General features: G+C 29.6%; 4 protein-coding genes across 4 annotated transcripts; 2 read left to right on the top strand and 2 right to left on the bottom strand.

Moving 5' to 3' along the window:
• The first annotated feature begins 1,348 nt into the window (after positions 1-1,348).
• LOC124495745 (uncharacterized) lies at positions 1,349-13,480 on the top strand. The gene is made up of 9 exons (XM_075731522.1): positions 1,349-1,515; positions 4,121-4,491; positions 4,550-5,457; positions 5,540-5,819; positions 5,884-5,914; positions 5,974-7,787; positions 11,467-11,605; positions 11,698-12,036; positions 12,149-13,480. The coding sequence occupies exons 3-9, from the start codon at positions 4,825-4,827 to the stop codon at positions 13,299-13,301; spliced, it is 4,389 nt and encodes a 1,462-aa protein (XP_075587637.1). The 5' UTR covers positions 1,349-1,515; positions 4,121-4,491; positions 4,550-4,824; the 3' UTR covers positions 13,302-13,480.
• On the top strand, positions 8,478-9,279 carry LOC124495795 (uncharacterized). Its single transcript, XM_075731525.1, has 2 exons — positions 8,478-8,636; positions 8,719-9,279. The coding sequence occupies exons 1-2, from the start codon at positions 8,597-8,599 to the stop codon at positions 9,075-9,077; spliced, it is 399 nt and encodes a 132-aa protein (XP_075587640.1). The 5' UTR covers positions 8,478-8,596; the 3' UTR covers positions 9,078-9,279.
• Sfp33A3 (Seminal fluid protein 33A3) lies at positions 13,453-15,054 on the bottom strand. The gene is made up of 2 exons (XM_047053060.2): positions 14,303-15,054; positions 13,453-14,165 (listed from the first exon to the last, which is right to left on the bottom strand). The coding sequence occupies exons 1-2, from the start codon at positions 14,904-14,906 to the stop codon at positions 13,624-13,626; spliced, it is 1,146 nt and encodes a 381-aa protein (XP_046909016.2). The 5' UTR covers positions 14,907-15,054; the 3' UTR covers positions 13,453-13,623.
• A 1,155-nt stretch (positions 15,055-16,209) lies between these two features.
• LOC124491270 (sex comb on midleg-like protein 2) lies at positions 16,210-17,473 on the bottom strand. The gene is made up of 3 exons (XM_047053908.2): positions 16,740-17,473; positions 16,393-16,682; positions 16,210-16,329 (listed from the first exon to the last, which is right to left on the bottom strand). Exons 1-3 carry the CDS (start codon positions 17,341-17,343, stop codon positions 16,210-16,212), a joined length of 1,014 nt encoding a protein of 337 aa, XP_046909864.2. The 5' UTR covers positions 17,344-17,473.
• Between the last annotated feature and the right edge of the window lie 1,366 nt (positions 17,474-18,839).

The following is an 18,839-nucleotide window of genomic DNA, read 5'->3' as shown; positions in this document are numbered from 1 at the left end:
CTCTGTCTATGTGCGTTGGCCATTTTCTAATTCTTTTTCGTTTTTGATATATAAATAAATATATACTAAGTGTCAAATAAGTGTAAATATTTGTCATGATTTCCACTTGAATTTCACACCACGAAAATAGATAGATAGATATAGAGATTAACTTGATGAAGTAGGAAAACCAAACAACCAATTCTTGTTGATGAACAAAAATTGAAACATTTTTCCATGTATTGACAACAATGGAAAAAAAAAGAAATGGAGCAATCTAAATTTTTTTTTTATTATATTTGTTTAATTTTCTTTTTTTTCTATAGACGAAAAAAACGAATGAACAAAAAAAAATAAAAATATTCCTGGAACAAACTAATAAAGATAATAGACACTGAAAATGGCTTTTCTGGAACAAACAAACCAATCAAACATTGAATGAATGAATGAATTGAAATCCATATTGCCATGGATAACGGCAAAAAATATTAATTTCATTTTATTATTATCTCGCACTCGTTCTCCGTTTATTGATTATGATGATGATTGTATTGAACAAAATCAATAATAATTGAGTGAAGAAAAACAAATATTTATTTATTATTTATCATTTATTAAAGGTTAAACACAAACACACACACAGGCAGAATATATGTGGATTAATTATGAAGCAAATAATGATAATAATAATAATAATAATTAAAAGAAAAACCTTTTGGATTTTTTTTCAGAATTCGATTCATTCAATTTATTTCCACCTTTTTCAAATCGATTAATATCAATCAAATAGAGAAAAAAAAATTTCTTTTTTTTTCATTCTTTATATATTGTATATATATATATATCAAAAACACAATGTGAAAATGTCATCATCATTGTCGTCATTTTATTTTCCAATTTCATTTTCAAATAGCAATTGTTCATCATTTAATTGGTGGTGGTCATAGCGGTGGTGGTGTGTTTGTACACCAATCTATTTTTTTTTTCTCATATGTTTGCGTTTCTGAGACTTTTATTTCTCTCTCTCTCTCTCCCACTCTTTTTCCCTGTTTTTATTTCATTATCAACATTATTATCACAAAAATACAACAACAAACACACACACACACACACACACACACACACACACACACACACACACACTCATTAACAATGACATAGTAGTGACAGTATTGGCAACAACAACAACAACAACAAAAAGAAAAATTTATCAATTCATTTGTATTTAGTCATTGGTCAGTTGAATTTTCCATTTCATTTCGACAACGGCGACAAAAAAAAAAAATTTGATTCAAAACCAATTTTTCTATTTCTAAAAAAAAAATCTTTTCTCGTTCATTGGTTTGTCTCAATCAATTTATTGTGTCAATGTGTGTGTGTGTGTGTGATTGCTTGCCATTTGTTTCAATTTGATGTTTTTTTTCATGTATGTAACATGCGAATTAATCCATCTCATCAATCAATCAATGGTCACCTTTTAAATCTGATTTAATTTAATCAAATATTTCTTTTTTTGCCATCTCTATCGATTGAATGGTAAGTGTTTTTTTCGATTTTCATTTGTTTGATTCAACTATTATGCTTTGTCATTGTCATTTTTTTTCATGGCGATGGTTCTAGTTATGTTTTTATCCAGAAAATTCATTTTGATCAAAAAAAAAAATAGAATCGGAGAAAGATCAATATTAATTCTAGTCATTACCAACAACAACATTAATTCTTGTTCTTGATGATGATGATGATGAATTTCTTTGACCATTGTTGATTATACATGTATATAGTGTGTTTCAAGTCAATCAAATCGGATTGATTAAAAAAAACGATCATTCCAAATGGTCAATTCTAATCATCATCATGTGTATGATGATGATTAGAAAAAAATGGAATTATTTTACCGAAAAACAAAAAAAAATGATGATAATAAACCACACATGAACATACAAACAAACAAATAAATAATGATTAACATCATGTGATATTGAACAACAACAACAACAACGATGTGTCAAAACGAAAAAGTAAAATTCTAGATATAATCAAATTCTCTTGCTTTTCCTTTATCATTGTTGTTGTTGTATATATTGAAAATCGATTTATTTAATATGGTCATATGATGACATTTTCATCACCACTGGTCATCATCATTTGATGATAATCAAATTATTAATCCCGCACACACACACACACACACACACATCACATCATTAACCCCTTTAAAAAAAAGAGCATGCGTTCTATCATCAATCTATTTAGTTTAAGGGAAATGAAATAATAAATAATAAACAATAATAATAATAATAATAATTTTAGCGATCGATTGATCAATTGATCGATTGATCTGAGAAAAAAAAATTTTTTTTTCAGTAAACAATAAATAAATATAAAAGATAAAAGATGATGATGATGATATTAACACCCATTCTTCTCTCTTTCAACAAAAAAAATGAAATGAAATGAAATGGTTGACAACGAATGAATATTCAATATGGTATCATTTTCAATACAAATTCATCATTGTCATCATCATCATGATGATGATGACAAGTAAATGAATACCATAGAAATGAACAGGGTGTCATTTCTACATTATAATCATGTTTGAAAAGTGCGAACCAAAAAAAAAAAAAAAAAAATAAAATAAAAAACAAAATTTCATCTAACCCGTTACCATACCCATAGAAAAAAACAAAGTAAAAAAAAATTCGCCTTTTTTTGTCAATCAATACAATTGAATTTATTTGACAGAGAAATAGAAAGATCTGAAGTGTGTGGGTATGTGCGTGTATCTGTATTGGCACATTGTTCGATTCAAACAATGTGCCAATAACATTTGATATCATAATCATAATTTTATTGTCATCATTATGAATTACATAATAATAAAACACAGAACAAAAAAAAAATATGATGACAACAACAACAACAACAACAACAACAACAACAACAACAACAACAACAGCAATAACGAATGACAAGAACCAATGATGAATATGATGTGAATGAATTCATATAGAAAGCTACAAACATTCATTGATATTGTGGCCAACGAATATTATCAAGGAATTTGAAGTTTTAACCAGAAATCTATGATGATGATGATGATGATGATGAACTACCAACAGAAAATAGCGTAAAAAGAACGTGTGGTTCATTTAGTTTTGTTTGTTTCGACTGTTTTCTACCAAACCAAATACATAAAGACACAAACCAAACAAACAAAAAAGATGACTATGTTTAAATGCGCATCCATTATTGGCGTGTTTTCTCTTTCTCTCTCTCTCTCTCTCGCGTCCTAGATAGATAACGGATAGAGACATCAAGATGAACATCAAGAGAGAGAGAAAAAAAAACAAGAAAAAAAATTCTGGTTCATTTCTGGTTCATGTTTGTGAATGGCAAGTGTTTGTTTGTGGTTTTCATCTCTCTTTTTTTTGGTTGTTGTTGATGTTGGATATCTATTCAATACTTTATTCGAAAACTATTCATTTTTTTTTCTTGCTTTGCTGACATTTTTACCAGAACTAAATTATATGATGATGATGATGATGATTGACATATCCGTCAACAAGACGATTAAAACAAGAATATATATATATTAACAAACAAAACAAATGAGAATTATATGAGAAGTGATGATTCACACTGATCCATTCTCATCATCGTATTGATAAACTTAAAAAAAAACAAAGGCAAAAAAAAATTGTCCAGATAATTTTTTTTCCCATTGTAAATTTGTGAAAAAAAACATGCTTGCATTCATGTTGTTTGATTGGCTATCATGTGTATGATTTTTTTTTTAACAATTTTCAATAAAAATTTAAAAAAAAATCAAATCGAACCATATAATTAATAACAATGATATCATCGACGAATAAGTATCGACGAAGAAAATCGACCACCGGATTCGATACAATCATTGCGAATAATGATTATCATTCCATTGTGATTAACAATGATGATGATAATGATAATGACCAGAATCCAAACAGAATATCAACAAATGGTTTACATCAAATTCTACATACAAATAATAGCAACATTTCAGGTTTTAGAAATGAATAAATGAATTTGGCATTTTTTTTTTCTCACTACAGTAGATAAATAATGAATTTTTTTTTGTATTTTTTTTCACAATTTCTAGATGAAAATTGTATAATAACCACGACAACAACAACAACAACAACAGCATCACCGACAATATATTTGGATCAAACAAATCTATATTCATTATCACCATCAGCATCTACGCCAATATTACCATCATCGTCATCATCATCATTTATTATTAATAATAATGATGATGAAAATAATGATTATCAATATTTATCATCAATTATTGAATTGACCAAACCAAAAATCCAACAGCAACAACAACAACAACAAATTATTCATAATAAAAGAAATTCTTGCCATTTATTACAAGTTCCACAACATAATTATCAAAAACAGCAACAACAACAACAACAACAACATCGAAAACAAAAACGACAACGAAGACAATCGGATCAAAATGTAAATTATTCAAATGATGATCATGATCAATATAATAAATCAATAAATGAATCATCAGTGCAGCTATTTCGATCTAAACAACGACAACCACAACAACAACAACCAACACGACAACAACAATTAACATTATTTGATGATCAACGTTTTCGTACAAATAGTTGGTCCGGTTTTCATCATCATCATCATCATAATCGACCACAACAACAACAACAACAAAAATATTTGGATTATCATCCATATTCAGCATTACAACAATCATCAAATGATTATTGCCTTTATTCAATCGATCAAATTGTTTCTGGTCCATTATTAAACAATGATAATGATTATATAATGAGCACAAATAATAATCATCACCAACAACCGTCTAAAATAAAGACAAATCGACGAATGTCAAATCAATCATTATTATATCGTAATTTGACAATGAATATGGTTGCACCAATTTCAGATGATAATAGTAATAATAATGATAATGAAAAATCTCGACCATTATTGAATGGTTCAATACGTACGATTCCTGATGATAATGATCAGAATAATAAACGTTTAGATTCTGGTTTGAATATTCGAAAACAAGAAAATCATAATCGCAATCATCATTTACAAAGACAATCAACAATTTGGACAACAACCACATTGGATATTAATTCACCATCAGCAACGGATAATGATGATAATCATCATCATCATCAACAACGACAACAACAATCGGGTCGTCGATTATCATCATCAGCTTCATCGATGATGACAATGACAAAATCAAAATTATTATTAACATCAAGTATACAATCACTGTCGACACCATCATCGATTATTCAATCAGATTTATCATTGAAATCTGAACTTGATAATAAATCTATTAATCAACAACAGCCACAACCATTGCAACAAGTTTCAACAACAACAACAACAGCAACCAAAGAATTTCGGCTAAATATACCTAAAGTGGCTAATGCTTTTCAGGTTTTGTTTTTGTTTTCATTTTGATCATGAACAAATCTAAACATTTTCTTTTTGTTTGGGTTTTTTTTACGATAAACCATAGGTTTTTAAATATTGGGCCAAAGGAAATAATGGACATCATAATGGCAGAAATATAATGGGTAGTCATGATTCATTTTTGGAAAAATTTGCCATGGCACATGGCACTGGTAAAAATGTTGATGATGATGATGATGATGATCGTCATACAATGATAAATGTTGCTGATAAAAACAATGATAATGGAGGTAATGATAACTCCAATGCTGATAATAATAATAAACAGAATCAGAATCGTAGATCACGAAGACGACCATTGCATTATGTTATCGATCCGGGTAGCCGTATGTATTTTGTTGTTTAGAATATCAATTGATTGATTGATTGATTTTTTTTTTCGTCACACAGAAACCTATTATCAATGGTTATTTATTATGTGGTGAGTGGTTTTTTTTTGTCAGTTTGAATTGATTATGATTTTTTTGTCTCACCATTTAGCATTTCAGTTATTTATAATGTGACCACAATTATTGGACGTTCAGTATTTTGGCAGATGCAAAATAATTATTTAACAATTTGGATGATTATCGATTACGTTATTGATGGTGTTTATTTGATGGACATGTTTCTTAGTTCACGTACTGGTTATCTGGAACAAGGTCTATTGGTTAGAGATTTGAATAAATTATTAATAAATTATATCCAAAGTTTTCGTTTCAAATTGGATATAATATCATTATTACCAACGGATCTAATATTCATAATGACCGGTACTTATTGTGAACCAGAATCATTTTATCCATGTGCCATTATTGTACGTATTAATCGATTGTTCCGGTTTTATCGTCTGACCGAATGTTTTGAACGTACCGAAACACGTACGAATTTTCCTCACGCATTTCGTATTGCTAAACTAATATTCTATATATTAATATTGATTCATTGGAATGCTTGTATCTATTTTGCTATATCATATGTAATTGGTTTCGATACTGATCGTTGGGTTTATAATCGTCCATCGATTTCATTGATTAATGGTACAAATGTAACCGATACATTGAGACATCAATATATTTATTGTTTCTATTGGTCAACATTAACATTGACAACAATTGGTGAAGTGCCGATACCAGAGACGGATTTTGAATATACATTTGTTGTTATAAATTTTCTTATCGGTGTATTAATATTCGCCACGATTGTCGGTAATGTTGGTTCAATGATTACAAATATGAATGCAGCACGTGCTGAATTTCAATCACAAATGGATTCAGTGAAACAATATATGAAATTTCGTCATGTATCAAAAGATCTTGAAAATCGTGTCATCAAATGGTTTGATTATCTATGGACCAATAAACAATCGTTGGATGAAGATTCCGTGACGGCAATATTGCCAGATAAATTGAAAGCAGAAATTGCTATCAATGTCCATCTACAAACATTAAGACGTGTACAATTGTTTCAAGATTGTGAACCTGGATTATTAGTTGAATTGATACTTAAATTACGTTTACAAGTATTTTCACCTGGTGATTATATTTGCCGTAAAGGTGATGTTGGTAAAGAAATGTATATCGTTAAAAAAGGCAAATTATCCGTGGTTGGTGATGATGGACGTACCGTATTCGCTACACTAACAGATGGTTCAGTATTTGGTGAACTATCTATATTGAATATAAAAGGAAATAAAACCGGTAATCGTCGTACGGCCAACGTACGTTCAGTTGGTTATTCGGATTTATTTTGTTTATCAAAAAATGATCTTTGGGAAGTGTTAGAAGATTATCCTGAAGCATGTAATATGTTGATTGAAAAAGGTAAACAAATTTTACGTAAAGATAATCTTCTGGATGAAGAAATATTAAAACGTGCTGCAATCGAAGAAGAAGATTTTAAACTTAAATGTCGCCGTTTAGAAAAAGAATTGGATTCATTACAATTACGTTTTGCTAGATTGATTGCTGAATATTCTGCAACACAAAAACGTCTGAAACAACGTATTACAGCATTAGAAAATGAACGTAATGATTATTATTATAATAAAAAACAAAACCAACATGAACAACGACGACAATCATCATTACAATTACCATTGCAAACATCGAAAAAATCACCACCATCATCTGATCATGTTCGTTATCATAAATTTCGACCATATTTTCAATCTGTAGAAGTTGTTCAAACATCTGATACTAATACACAAGCATCATCATTCATGATCAATCATCATGATAATGATGATGATAATGATAATCGATCAAATTCTAGTCAACAACAACAACAACAACAACAACAAAAATCAAAAGATAATATCCAAGACAATGCCATTAATGAATGTGACTGAATGATGAAACAAATTAAAAAAAAAAAATTTAATCTCATTTTTTTTGTTACTATTCGAACCGACAGGTGGCGTTATGTATCATGTTTTTTTCACATTTTTTTTTTGAAATTGACAAACAAATTGAGTTGAATTGCAATCATTTTTGGTTTTGTTTTGTTTTCATTTTTTTTGCTATTTTATTTCATTAAATTATATATGATGATGATGATTTTAAGCCTTTATCATTTTATCTTGAATTGTGTGTTTATTATTATTATCTATCGTTGATAATTTATAATTAAAAAAAAAAAAATTCCATTTACGATTATGTCATTGTAATTGTGATTTATTTATGGAAACGAAAATAAAAAAAAAAATAAAAATAAAAATTTCATCTTTAAAAACACTTACACTAAATAAGAAATTTTAATGTCCGCTTTTAGCTAATCAATCAATCGATAGATTAATTGATCAAGTGATCTGAATGAAATATATGTGCTCATGTGTTTTTTTTTTGGATTAGGTGCATCAAATGAGATATTGATCTTGAATTCTTGAAAACAGAGTGAAAGTAAGAAAAAAAACGATGATTATCATCAACGGCGACGGCTATAATTAGTGTAGACATTTGAAAAAAAAGAAATCCATTGCAATCATCAACATATTTTTTTTTGTCTAATTTTAAATTGATGGTATAAAAATCCAATCGATTTTCAGTGATTTTCATTTACTCGCAAAATATATTGATGATAATTTTGAAAAATCCAAATCAATTTTCCATTTGACAAAAACAAAATGAAATTTCTTACGTTCATTTCATTGATTTTCATTATCGGTATGTTGGTTGTTTGTTTGTTTGTTTGTTTTTTTTTTTTTTTTGCTATTACATCATTCAATTTTTTTTTCTCGAATTTTAGGAACAATCCAAGCATTTAAATGTCCAGATAATAATAATTTATTCTATCGTGATCCAGAAAATTCACATTATTTCTATGAATGTGTTAATGGCCGTGCATATCATTTTGAATGTCCAAATAAATTAGTATTCAATGAAAGTATACAGGCATGTGATTATACTACTGGACCACCAATTGAACATACAACACATCATTATGAAACACCGAATCATACTGGTACACGTAAACGACATACGACAACAGTAAAATTTCATAGTACAAATTATTATCCAACAACAACAACAACAACAACATCTGTAACATCTCAAACTCATGATGATCTTACGACCAGAGGTCGTCATCATACACCATCCAAATAATGCTGATGATAATGATGTAAATCTGAATATTTCGCACACACACACACACACACACGTACGCATTTAAAAAAAATGTGGTAACATTTTTCTCATTTTCCTTATATTTTTTTTGGAAAATTAAAAAAAAACAACGATAAAAACAAAAGTCATTTACGTAATTGATAAATGGAAAAACTGAATAAAATCTGTTGCCTTTTTGTTTTGTTTTGTTTTGTTTTTGTTTTTGTTTTTGTATTGTCGTCATCATTTGCGACCGTTGAAATTTATTTTGAATTGACATTGAAATTGAAAAAAAAATAAATTTTAAAATTTTAACAGAAATTTTGTTGTTGTTTTTGTTGTTGTTGTTGACAACGACAATTATTATTACAATCGATAATAATAATAATAACGATCAACAATAAACAACAACAAACACCACCGCCATAATAGTAATAAATGTTTCCGTTTTTTTTCATTATATTGAAATTATTTGTATCATTTACAAAAAAAAATGACAAATAAAAAATTTCATTGAAAAAAAATAAAGATCAAACAGATGATGATTTGTTCAAGTCAATGGACTTGTTGCCAAACGCAACAGTTGTTAATTGTTCTATTTTCTTTTTTTTTACTCATTTCGGACATAACGGCGTTAATCGCTTGTTGACAACAAGAAAAAAGGTTGAAGGTCAACCAACCAGCAAACAACTACATATATTCACAATAAAATAATTTCATCTAAACAAGTTGTCAAAAAAAAATAAAAAATAAAAATAAAAATAAAAAAAAACATCAGGCCATTTATCGAACTACACAAAGGGCCTTGTTTGATTTAAATTTTTTGATGGCTAAAAATTAAACTTTCTACGAAGGCTTGTGTATTCTATCTTGAACATCTTTTAAAGTTTCTCTCCATGTGTGTGTGTGTGTGTGAAAATTTTTCCCCATCATCATCATCATCATCATCTATGTATCAATGTTATGTCATTGATGCACTGAATTAAAGGGCAAAAAGAAAAAAAAATGCAAATTGTCGTTATCCAATGATTCCAGTAATTTTTTTCCATTATTATTTTGTGCTATCTGTTGCTCTATCAACAAAAAAAAATGAAAAAAAATCGCATGTTTTATGTTCAGCGCGTGAGATGTAAAAAAAAGCCTAGAGGCACAATTGACAGAAGTTATGTAAACGATAAATTTCATACACACACACGCACACACACAGTTCATGGCTAACCAAAAAAAAAAAAATTAACCACAACACAACAGAGAAATGTAGAGAGAAAAACTATCAGCAAAAGGCAATTTCAATCGATGTATGGATGATGATGATGATGATGAAATATTTTAACCATACAAGTTTTTTTTTTCGCTCAATTTCAACTTTCTTTCTCTCTCTCTCTCTCTCTCTTTATCTTTCTCTCTTTCATTCACTATGACAAAAACAAAAAAATAATTGTGGCATGTGTAGCATGTGGTTTTTTTTTTTACTTTTCTCCAATGTTCATCATCATTCGTTTATTATCACGACATTGATCATTGATCATCATCATTATCGTTGTGCGTGTGTGTGTGTGTGGTTGTTGTAGTTGTTGTTGGTGGCTATATATTCAATTTTCAATCGATTCTGATCAATAAATCAAATCATCATTATTTTTTATATTTGATTCATCATCATCATCATCATCACCATTACCATTATTAAATTGAATCAAATTCATTATTATCAAATTGATATTATCGTAATATCTGTTATATATATGGCGTGTCTTCTTGTGTAGATGTGTGTGTGTGATTCAAGCATGTTTAATATCTATTTTCAATCAATCTTTTTCGGTCGGTCTTTTTTTTTTAATTTTGTTTTTAATCAATTTTTTTTCATCATCATCATCATTTATTTATTATATTATCTCCGTCCAAATAAAATAACAAGCATCTTGTTAATCAATTTACTTGATTAAATGAATCAGTGACAAATAAAAATCATCCGAGTGTTTGTTAAATTGATTAATCAATCAAAATAAATATATATAAAAATAAGTGAAAAACTGTCATTTTTCCATACACATTCATTCAAATTCATCAATATTCATTCAACTGGTGGATTCCATTTTTCTTTCTGATCCAAGAAGAAAAAAAGTAATTTTCATTTGAAAATTTTATCATCATCATCATTCGTTTGGTTTGGTTTGGTTTGGTTTGTCCAATAATAAAACAATTTAATTTGAAACAATGGCCGAAATAATTAATGGTGATGAAATGAATAATTGTAATAAACAAAAAATGATTGAATCATCACCAGTGGCTAAAAAAACTAGTGCCTGTATTTATCATAATCCATGTTTGGATGGTAATAATATGATGATGAATGATGTTAATGGCGTCAATGTTGGTAGTAATAATTGTCTTGAAGATGATCATTGTTCACAAGAAATAATCAAATTGATTAAAGAATCATTAAACTATGAAACCGGTGATCATCATACATTCATTGTATTCGGTGCATCTGGTGATTTGGCAACGAAAAAAATTTATCCAACACTTTGGTATGTAAATGAAAAGATTAATTAATTGGAATTGTGATTTTTAAAATTTTGTTTATTTTTTTTGTTGTTGTTCAATTTCAATCCAAAAAAAGGGCATTATATCGTGATGAATTGATGCCATTGAAAACTGGTATCGTTGGCTATGCAAGATCATCAATGACCGTACAAAAATTATATGAACATATTGGACGACATATAAAATTACGTGATGAAGATGAACGTGAATTATTTCAACAATTTTTATTACACAATTTCTATGTACAAGGCGAATATGATGATGATAAGGGTTTTATTAAATTAATGAAACGTGTCCAAGAATTAGAGGATAATGATAATGGATTACATGCTAATCGTCTTTTCTATTTGGCATTGCCGCCAAATATATTTGAATCAACAACAAAATTGATCAAACAACATTGTTGGAATACCAAGTATGTTTTTTATTTTTTTTGTTTTAAAATGGAAAATTTTTTTAAAAAAAATTTTTTTTTCTCTCATTAATGCCATCTATCAACACGACATCAAATGTCAAAAAAAAAATAGAGGATGGAAACGTATTATAATTGAAAAACCATTTGGACATGATTATGATTCATCACAACAATTATCACGTCATTTACAATCATTATATGATGAAGATGAAATTTATCGTATCGATCATTATCTTGGCAAAGAAATGGTACAAAATCTAATGGTATTACGATTTGGTAATCGTATTTTTGCACCAATTTGGAATCATGAACATATATCTAGTATACAGGTTACATTCAAAGAACCATTTGGCACTATGGGACGTGGTGGTTATTTTGATCGATTCGGTATTATCCGTGATGTGATGCAAAATCATTTGCTACAGATACTATGTTTAGTTGCAATGGAAAAACCAGTATCGACTAATGCCGAAGATATTCGTGATGAAAAAGTAAAAGTTTTACGTGCAATGCGTACACTTTCATCGGATGATATTGTATTAGGCCAATATATTGGTAATCCAAAATTAGATGGTGAAGGCAGATTATCATATCGTGATGATCCAACCGTACCAAATGAATCATTAACAGCAACATTTGCATTAGCACGTTGTCAAATTAATAATGAACGTTGGGATGGTGTACCATTTTTCTTACGTTGTGGTAAAGCATTGAATGAACGTAAAGCTGAAATTCGTATACAATTTCGTGATGTTCCTGGTAATATATTTCATGGCCAATGTACTCGTAATGAATTGGTTATTCGTATACAACCAAATGAAGCTGTCTATATTAAATTTATGACCAAAGAACCTGGAATGACATTTCGTTTATCTGAAACAGAATTGGATTTAACCTATCAGAATCGTTATAAAGATTCTCGATTACCTGATGCATATGAACGTTTATTGATGGATGTTTTTGGTGGATCACAGATGCATTTTGTACGTTCAGATGAATTATCTGAAGCATGGCGTATATTTACACCATTATTACATGAAATTGAAATGAAAAAAATTGTACCAGCACCATATTATTATGGTACACGTGGCTGTAAACAGGCAGATGATTTTTGTGTAGCCAATGGTTTCAAATTCTATGGCACATATACATGGCCACAATCATCACGATCTTCGTCATCGACAGCAAAAACAAAAAAAACTTCAAATATTAAAACAAATGATGTTGATGATGATGATGATTTGAATAAACAAAATGGAAATTAATATGTTGAAAAATATTTCAAAAATTTAACAAAAAAAAAAAGATAAAATTGAAAATTTCCATTGCCAAAGCATTGTTCATAATTGCATTCTACTACTCTGATATACATTATTGATTTCTTAAGAAAAACAGAGATGATGAAAAACATTGAAATAAATTTTTATAATCATTTATTGTTCAATATATATTATTATGATGGTGAAAATTGATTAATTGAAAATTTATGGGAAAAAAAAGAGGTTTTTTTTTGGTTTTGGTTTTTCTTCTGCTTCATTGTTTTTCTTGTAATGAACAAGAAATATTACATTGATCAATTATCAATCATCAATATGAATATGAACGATTTATTGTTATATGTTGACGATTGGTTGTTGATGATGATTGACGATTTTTATCATTATGAATCAAATCAGGTAATGGATATTCTGGACGATTAAATCGATACATTTCCATTGGTTGATTATTGTTAATATTTGTATTTGATGATGACGATGATGATGATGATGATGTCGTTGTGGTAGTAGTCATAGTGGCTGTTCGATAACGATTCGATTGTCCATTCGGTGGAAATATAGATCGATTTGATGATGATGATGATAATGATGATGTAATTGTATTTGTTGGACGTTTTTGATAAAAATAATAACAGGAATTCATTGCTTTTATGAATAGATTTTTATTTGAACGACATGAACGTAAACGCATTTCACATTCATTATTATATGTTTCATCATCTGATGCACAAATTGGTTGATATTTGATATTATGATTACATTGTGTTAAACATTCACAACGTGCACCATCCGTTCCATATGGATCATTAATACAATTGGCATTGTTTGGACAATATTTTCTTTCACATGGTACTATTTATCAATTATATGAATGATTGATTGATGATTGATGATTGAATTATTCGTATTTTAAATTAATGAATAAAAAAAACCAAACAATTGAAATTAAATCAATCAACGTATCAAGAGAAAACATTCATCAAACTTACATTCAGGAAAATCGATCCGTAAACCGTATGGTTGATCGGCAATAATTGAATCTAAACGTTCAATATTTGACAATGTTACTTTGATTAATGATGAATTTAAACGGAAATAATCCGGATAATTTATTGGTTGTAATACGAATATCCATGAATCACCTTGTCGTGTATTTGGATAACACCATTGGTTACCACCATAGAATTTAGAATCCGTATTTGGATTAAATCCTGTTATCTGTATACGTTGATTCTGTAATTGTGATCGTTGTCCATGTAATACACGACGAACCAATACATTGGCCACATAATTCGATGTTGATTGTATCGGTGAATGTTGTTGTTGTTGTTGTGATAGTTGATAATTTGGTTGACGATTTATTGAATTATCCATGTAATCGATATTATCTAATGGTCTGATTTGTTCAACTAAACCAATCAATATAATGGAATTTGAATTCATCAATTGTTTATGTGTTGGAAATATTGTTGGACATCGTCGCCGTAAACGATAAGATGATGATGATGAGGATGATTGACCATCTACATTAATAATAATGAGGGCCAATAAAAGGCAAAGAATTTTCAATAAAATCTGTTGATTAAAATTCATTATTTGTTTGTTTTGTATGTTTTCAATCCAAAAAAAAAAAAAAAAAAAATATTAGATTGATTTTGTTTTAAGAATTGAAAATGAAATCCAAATGTTGAAAATCAATAAAAGTGTGTGTGTGTGTGTGTGTGTGTGTGTGAAAAACAGTAAGAATTAATCCAAAAAATTTTTCAAGAAATAAACAAAAAAATTGATCAAGAACAAGCTTAACTTGAAAAAAAATAATTTTTTTTACATTCCATTTATGGTTGTGTTGTGTTGATCATGATCATCCCATCATCATTCTCATTCGTTCATTCAATATTAACGTTAATTGCGTTGGCGAACAAGTTTTGTTTCTTGTTTTTTACTTCGTTTTTTTTTTTTTTTTTTTGGATAAACTATTAAAGAATCATCAACTAAATCCAAAAAAAATGCCAAGTTTGGTGAATAAAAACACTCTCACCACTATTAGTATTTTTTTTTATCAAAAAAACAATGTAAAGATAAATTTTATTTTTGTATTTAAAACTTTATGAAAATGAAAATTATTAAAAAAGTAAAAAAAAAGTATTATTTTATAATCAAAAAAAAATCATCAAAGGAAAACAATATTGCCATCATATTGAATACGATAAAGTATTACATTATCCCAATCTATTTGTCTCACGATCTCAGTTGGTAGAGGCAATGGTGGATCATGTATACAATACGATAATCACCATGTTCGAATAGTTTTTTTTTTCGTTATTCATCATAAATTCGTTTGGACATTATCCAAATATATATCGAGCCGAGTGTTCACGACACACACACACACACGGTGGATATCTATGTGATTTTTCACGCCATTTCTTCATACAAGTACAGTAATAACCCGCTTAACGCTGCCCCGATTAGCGCTGTTTCGATATAAAATTTTCCATCTCTGTTTCTCTTGAGAAATCAATAGATGGCATTACACGATGAGGAGAATGGTATCATACACAAACAACAACTTGTAAATAAAAACGATTTAGTAAAGGCGCGTGTATGGAAATGATTACTGTGTAATAATGATAAAGGATAAAGGATTTTATATCACTTTCACATGATAATGGAAATAAAAATTTCAAATGTCAATGTTTCAAAGAAATTCATTAATAATGGATAAAATAAAAATGAAAAAACCACATGGTAAAAGGCACAATTATCAATGAGAATGGCAAACTACGACAATGCAAAATCGTCATATCAATCATATCATCTACTCAATCTGTGTGTGTTGAAATTGAATGACAAAAAAAAATGCAACCAACTCGAAATGGGACTTTTCATTAATGATTCAATGGAAATTGATCTTTTCAATCAGGTCGATCATCTTGAGCGTATGGCTCTTATTAACGCCCAAATATTTCATCAAATCATGATCGGTCAATAAAAGAAATGCGTGGCCATCAATTTCCTATTCAATTATGACCAAGTAAAAATTAGCAAATAAGAACAACATCTCTAGTGTTACACTCACGTGCGATCGAAACTTTTGTTCGAATCGGTGAAATTGCGGAAAACGCATCTTCAAAAATTGTACCAATTCATCCACTGGCCATTGATGGACCACTGCTCTAGGTGGCAATTGCGCTTTATATCGATTCATCGCATTGCTTCCACTTGGTTTGCCATCAACAGGTGTTGAGGTGGTAGTTTTTCGTTTCCGCTTTCTACCACCATTACCAACATTCGGTTGTGGTTGCTGATGTTGTTGTCTCTTTTGCTGTCGTTGCTTGTTATTGTTTTTAGCACTAATGATTCGTTCATCTTTATTTCAAAGCAACAAAAACATTAAAACTTGACAATAATACACATCCACCTTACCATAAGGACCGGGTGGTTGCAGAACGTGACCAGTTTTTTGGCACCAACCAACCGGAAACAAACTTCGCGAGTAATAAGGACAATGATAATCTTTATCCTCTGGCCAACCATCCATGTGTATCAGGACATTTACACCGTCCACACTCTTTATTGTGGCTGGAACAATCTGGTTTGGCCGATCTATGTCACTCACTTCCAATTTCATGCCGGGTTGGAAATAATTTCTATCTGGAATTTTCGGTGCTTTTTTGAAACAATTTGGCGGTGCATGCACCGAGTTTTCCAACACCTGTTGACAGAAACGGCCATATTTTGTTATGCATTTCCCAAAAAATAATGGTGCACCGAGTAAACAGCCTCTTGACTTGTGGGTGCCAACAGGTCTTATTGAATTGTTATCGACTAATTTGAAACAATCCATTTTATTGTGGCATCCATCCAGACGTAGCTGCAAACGTGGACCCACCATACCGACTACGGTTGCTAAATGTACCAATTTGTGACTAACCGAACTAGTCACTTCAAGTTTGTGGCCAATTTCAAATTCGTTGACTGGTATCTCAAGATGATGTCGAAAACACATGGCTGGTGCTGACTGTGCCATGTGGAAAAAGTCGTTTCTTCAAATAACCAATTAAAGTGATTCAAATAAAGAAGCGGAAAACAAAATTGACTTGAATCAGGCAAAACAAAACCAAACTGTAGACGGGTATTTAATCAGCAAACGCCACAAAACGAATGACCAAATTTTCAAAACAAACAAAATTGTACACACACACACGAGATGGACAAAAAACTAACACACAATGTGCTCACTGTTCACGATTCTTGATTCATGCTAAATACACCCAAAATGTCTTTGCATGTAGCAAACAAACACAAAACACACACATATACGTGTATAAAATTTTCCATCTCTGTTTGTCTTAAGAAATCAATAGATGGCATCATACGAAGAGGAGACTGAATCATACTATAGCTGTATATAATACATTCTCCTCTTCGTATGATGCCCCATCTATTGATTTCTTAAGGGAAATGAAATTTTTTTTAGTTATAAATGAATTTTTTTTTTCAATAAAAACATATTGATTAAAATATTTTTTAAAGATCTAAATCAATCGATCAATTAATTGATTTAAAATCCCATTTATTTCATTTATAAATTGCAAATTGATTTAAAATTTTAATATTTCCAAAAGGGTTGTTCATGAAATAAATCATAACGAATTATTCACCCTCTCTCTCTCTCTCTCTTAGTCTCCTCTACTATAGTACTCCTCCCAGTAATCTTCATCATCATCATTATTTACTCACTCAATCCTCACACCGTTTTCTATTGTTTTGTGGTTAATTTATGCTCATTTCGAAATTTTAATATAATTCAAGATTTGATTCAAATTGTGAGTATTAATTGATTATATTGATTTATTTTTATTATGTTAACAAAAAAAAAAATTATTATTTTTTCATCACAAGATAAAAATGAACAATCGTACTTGTGAACAAGACGAAGAGAACATTATGCGTGCATTGGAAAGTTGTCGTCAAGAAATTCAGAATTTACTTGATTCACAACAAACATTGCCACAATTGAATGATTCTGGACCATCAGTCGATGAAACTGGATCAAATCGCATTGGTGTTTCTACTAGAGGCATACGTCGAAGAGAAACAGCCATGCGACAACAATGTACTTTATGTCAGCAAACAGGAGCTGTGCATCAGTCATCGCGTAGTCATCAAGACAGTCGATATCCGCCAGCAACTGCTGAACATCAATCAACTCTACGTCGAAGCACTCGACATCCGCCAGCAACTGCTAAGCATCAGGGTCGATGTCCTGGATGCCAGTGAAAAATGGCTATGAGAAAAAATAAACTGAAGAATTGAAATTTAAAAATTTGATTAAAATTTAATTTTTGGATAAAAATGTAATCAAAATAAAGATCAATTTAAACTGAATTCAATTTGAATCGTTCGAAAACTTCATGTGGCTCTGTCTGTCCTGATGATGGACGGTTCGTATAATGGTGTTGATGATGGCTGATTTTGTGGTAATTCAGTGGTTGAATCAGATAATGATTAAGCAGTTCGATT

This window comes from Dermatophagoides farinae, chromosome 5 (genome assembly GCF_024713945.1).
Source record: "Dermatophagoides farinae isolate YC_2012a chromosome 5, ASM2471394v1, whole genome shotgun sequence".
In the NCBI taxonomy this organism is placed as follows: domain Eukaryota; kingdom Metazoa; phylum Arthropoda; class Arachnida; order Sarcoptiformes; family Pyroglyphidae; genus Dermatophagoides; species Dermatophagoides farinae.
This window is presented reverse-complemented; position numbering and strand designations above follow the sequence as displayed.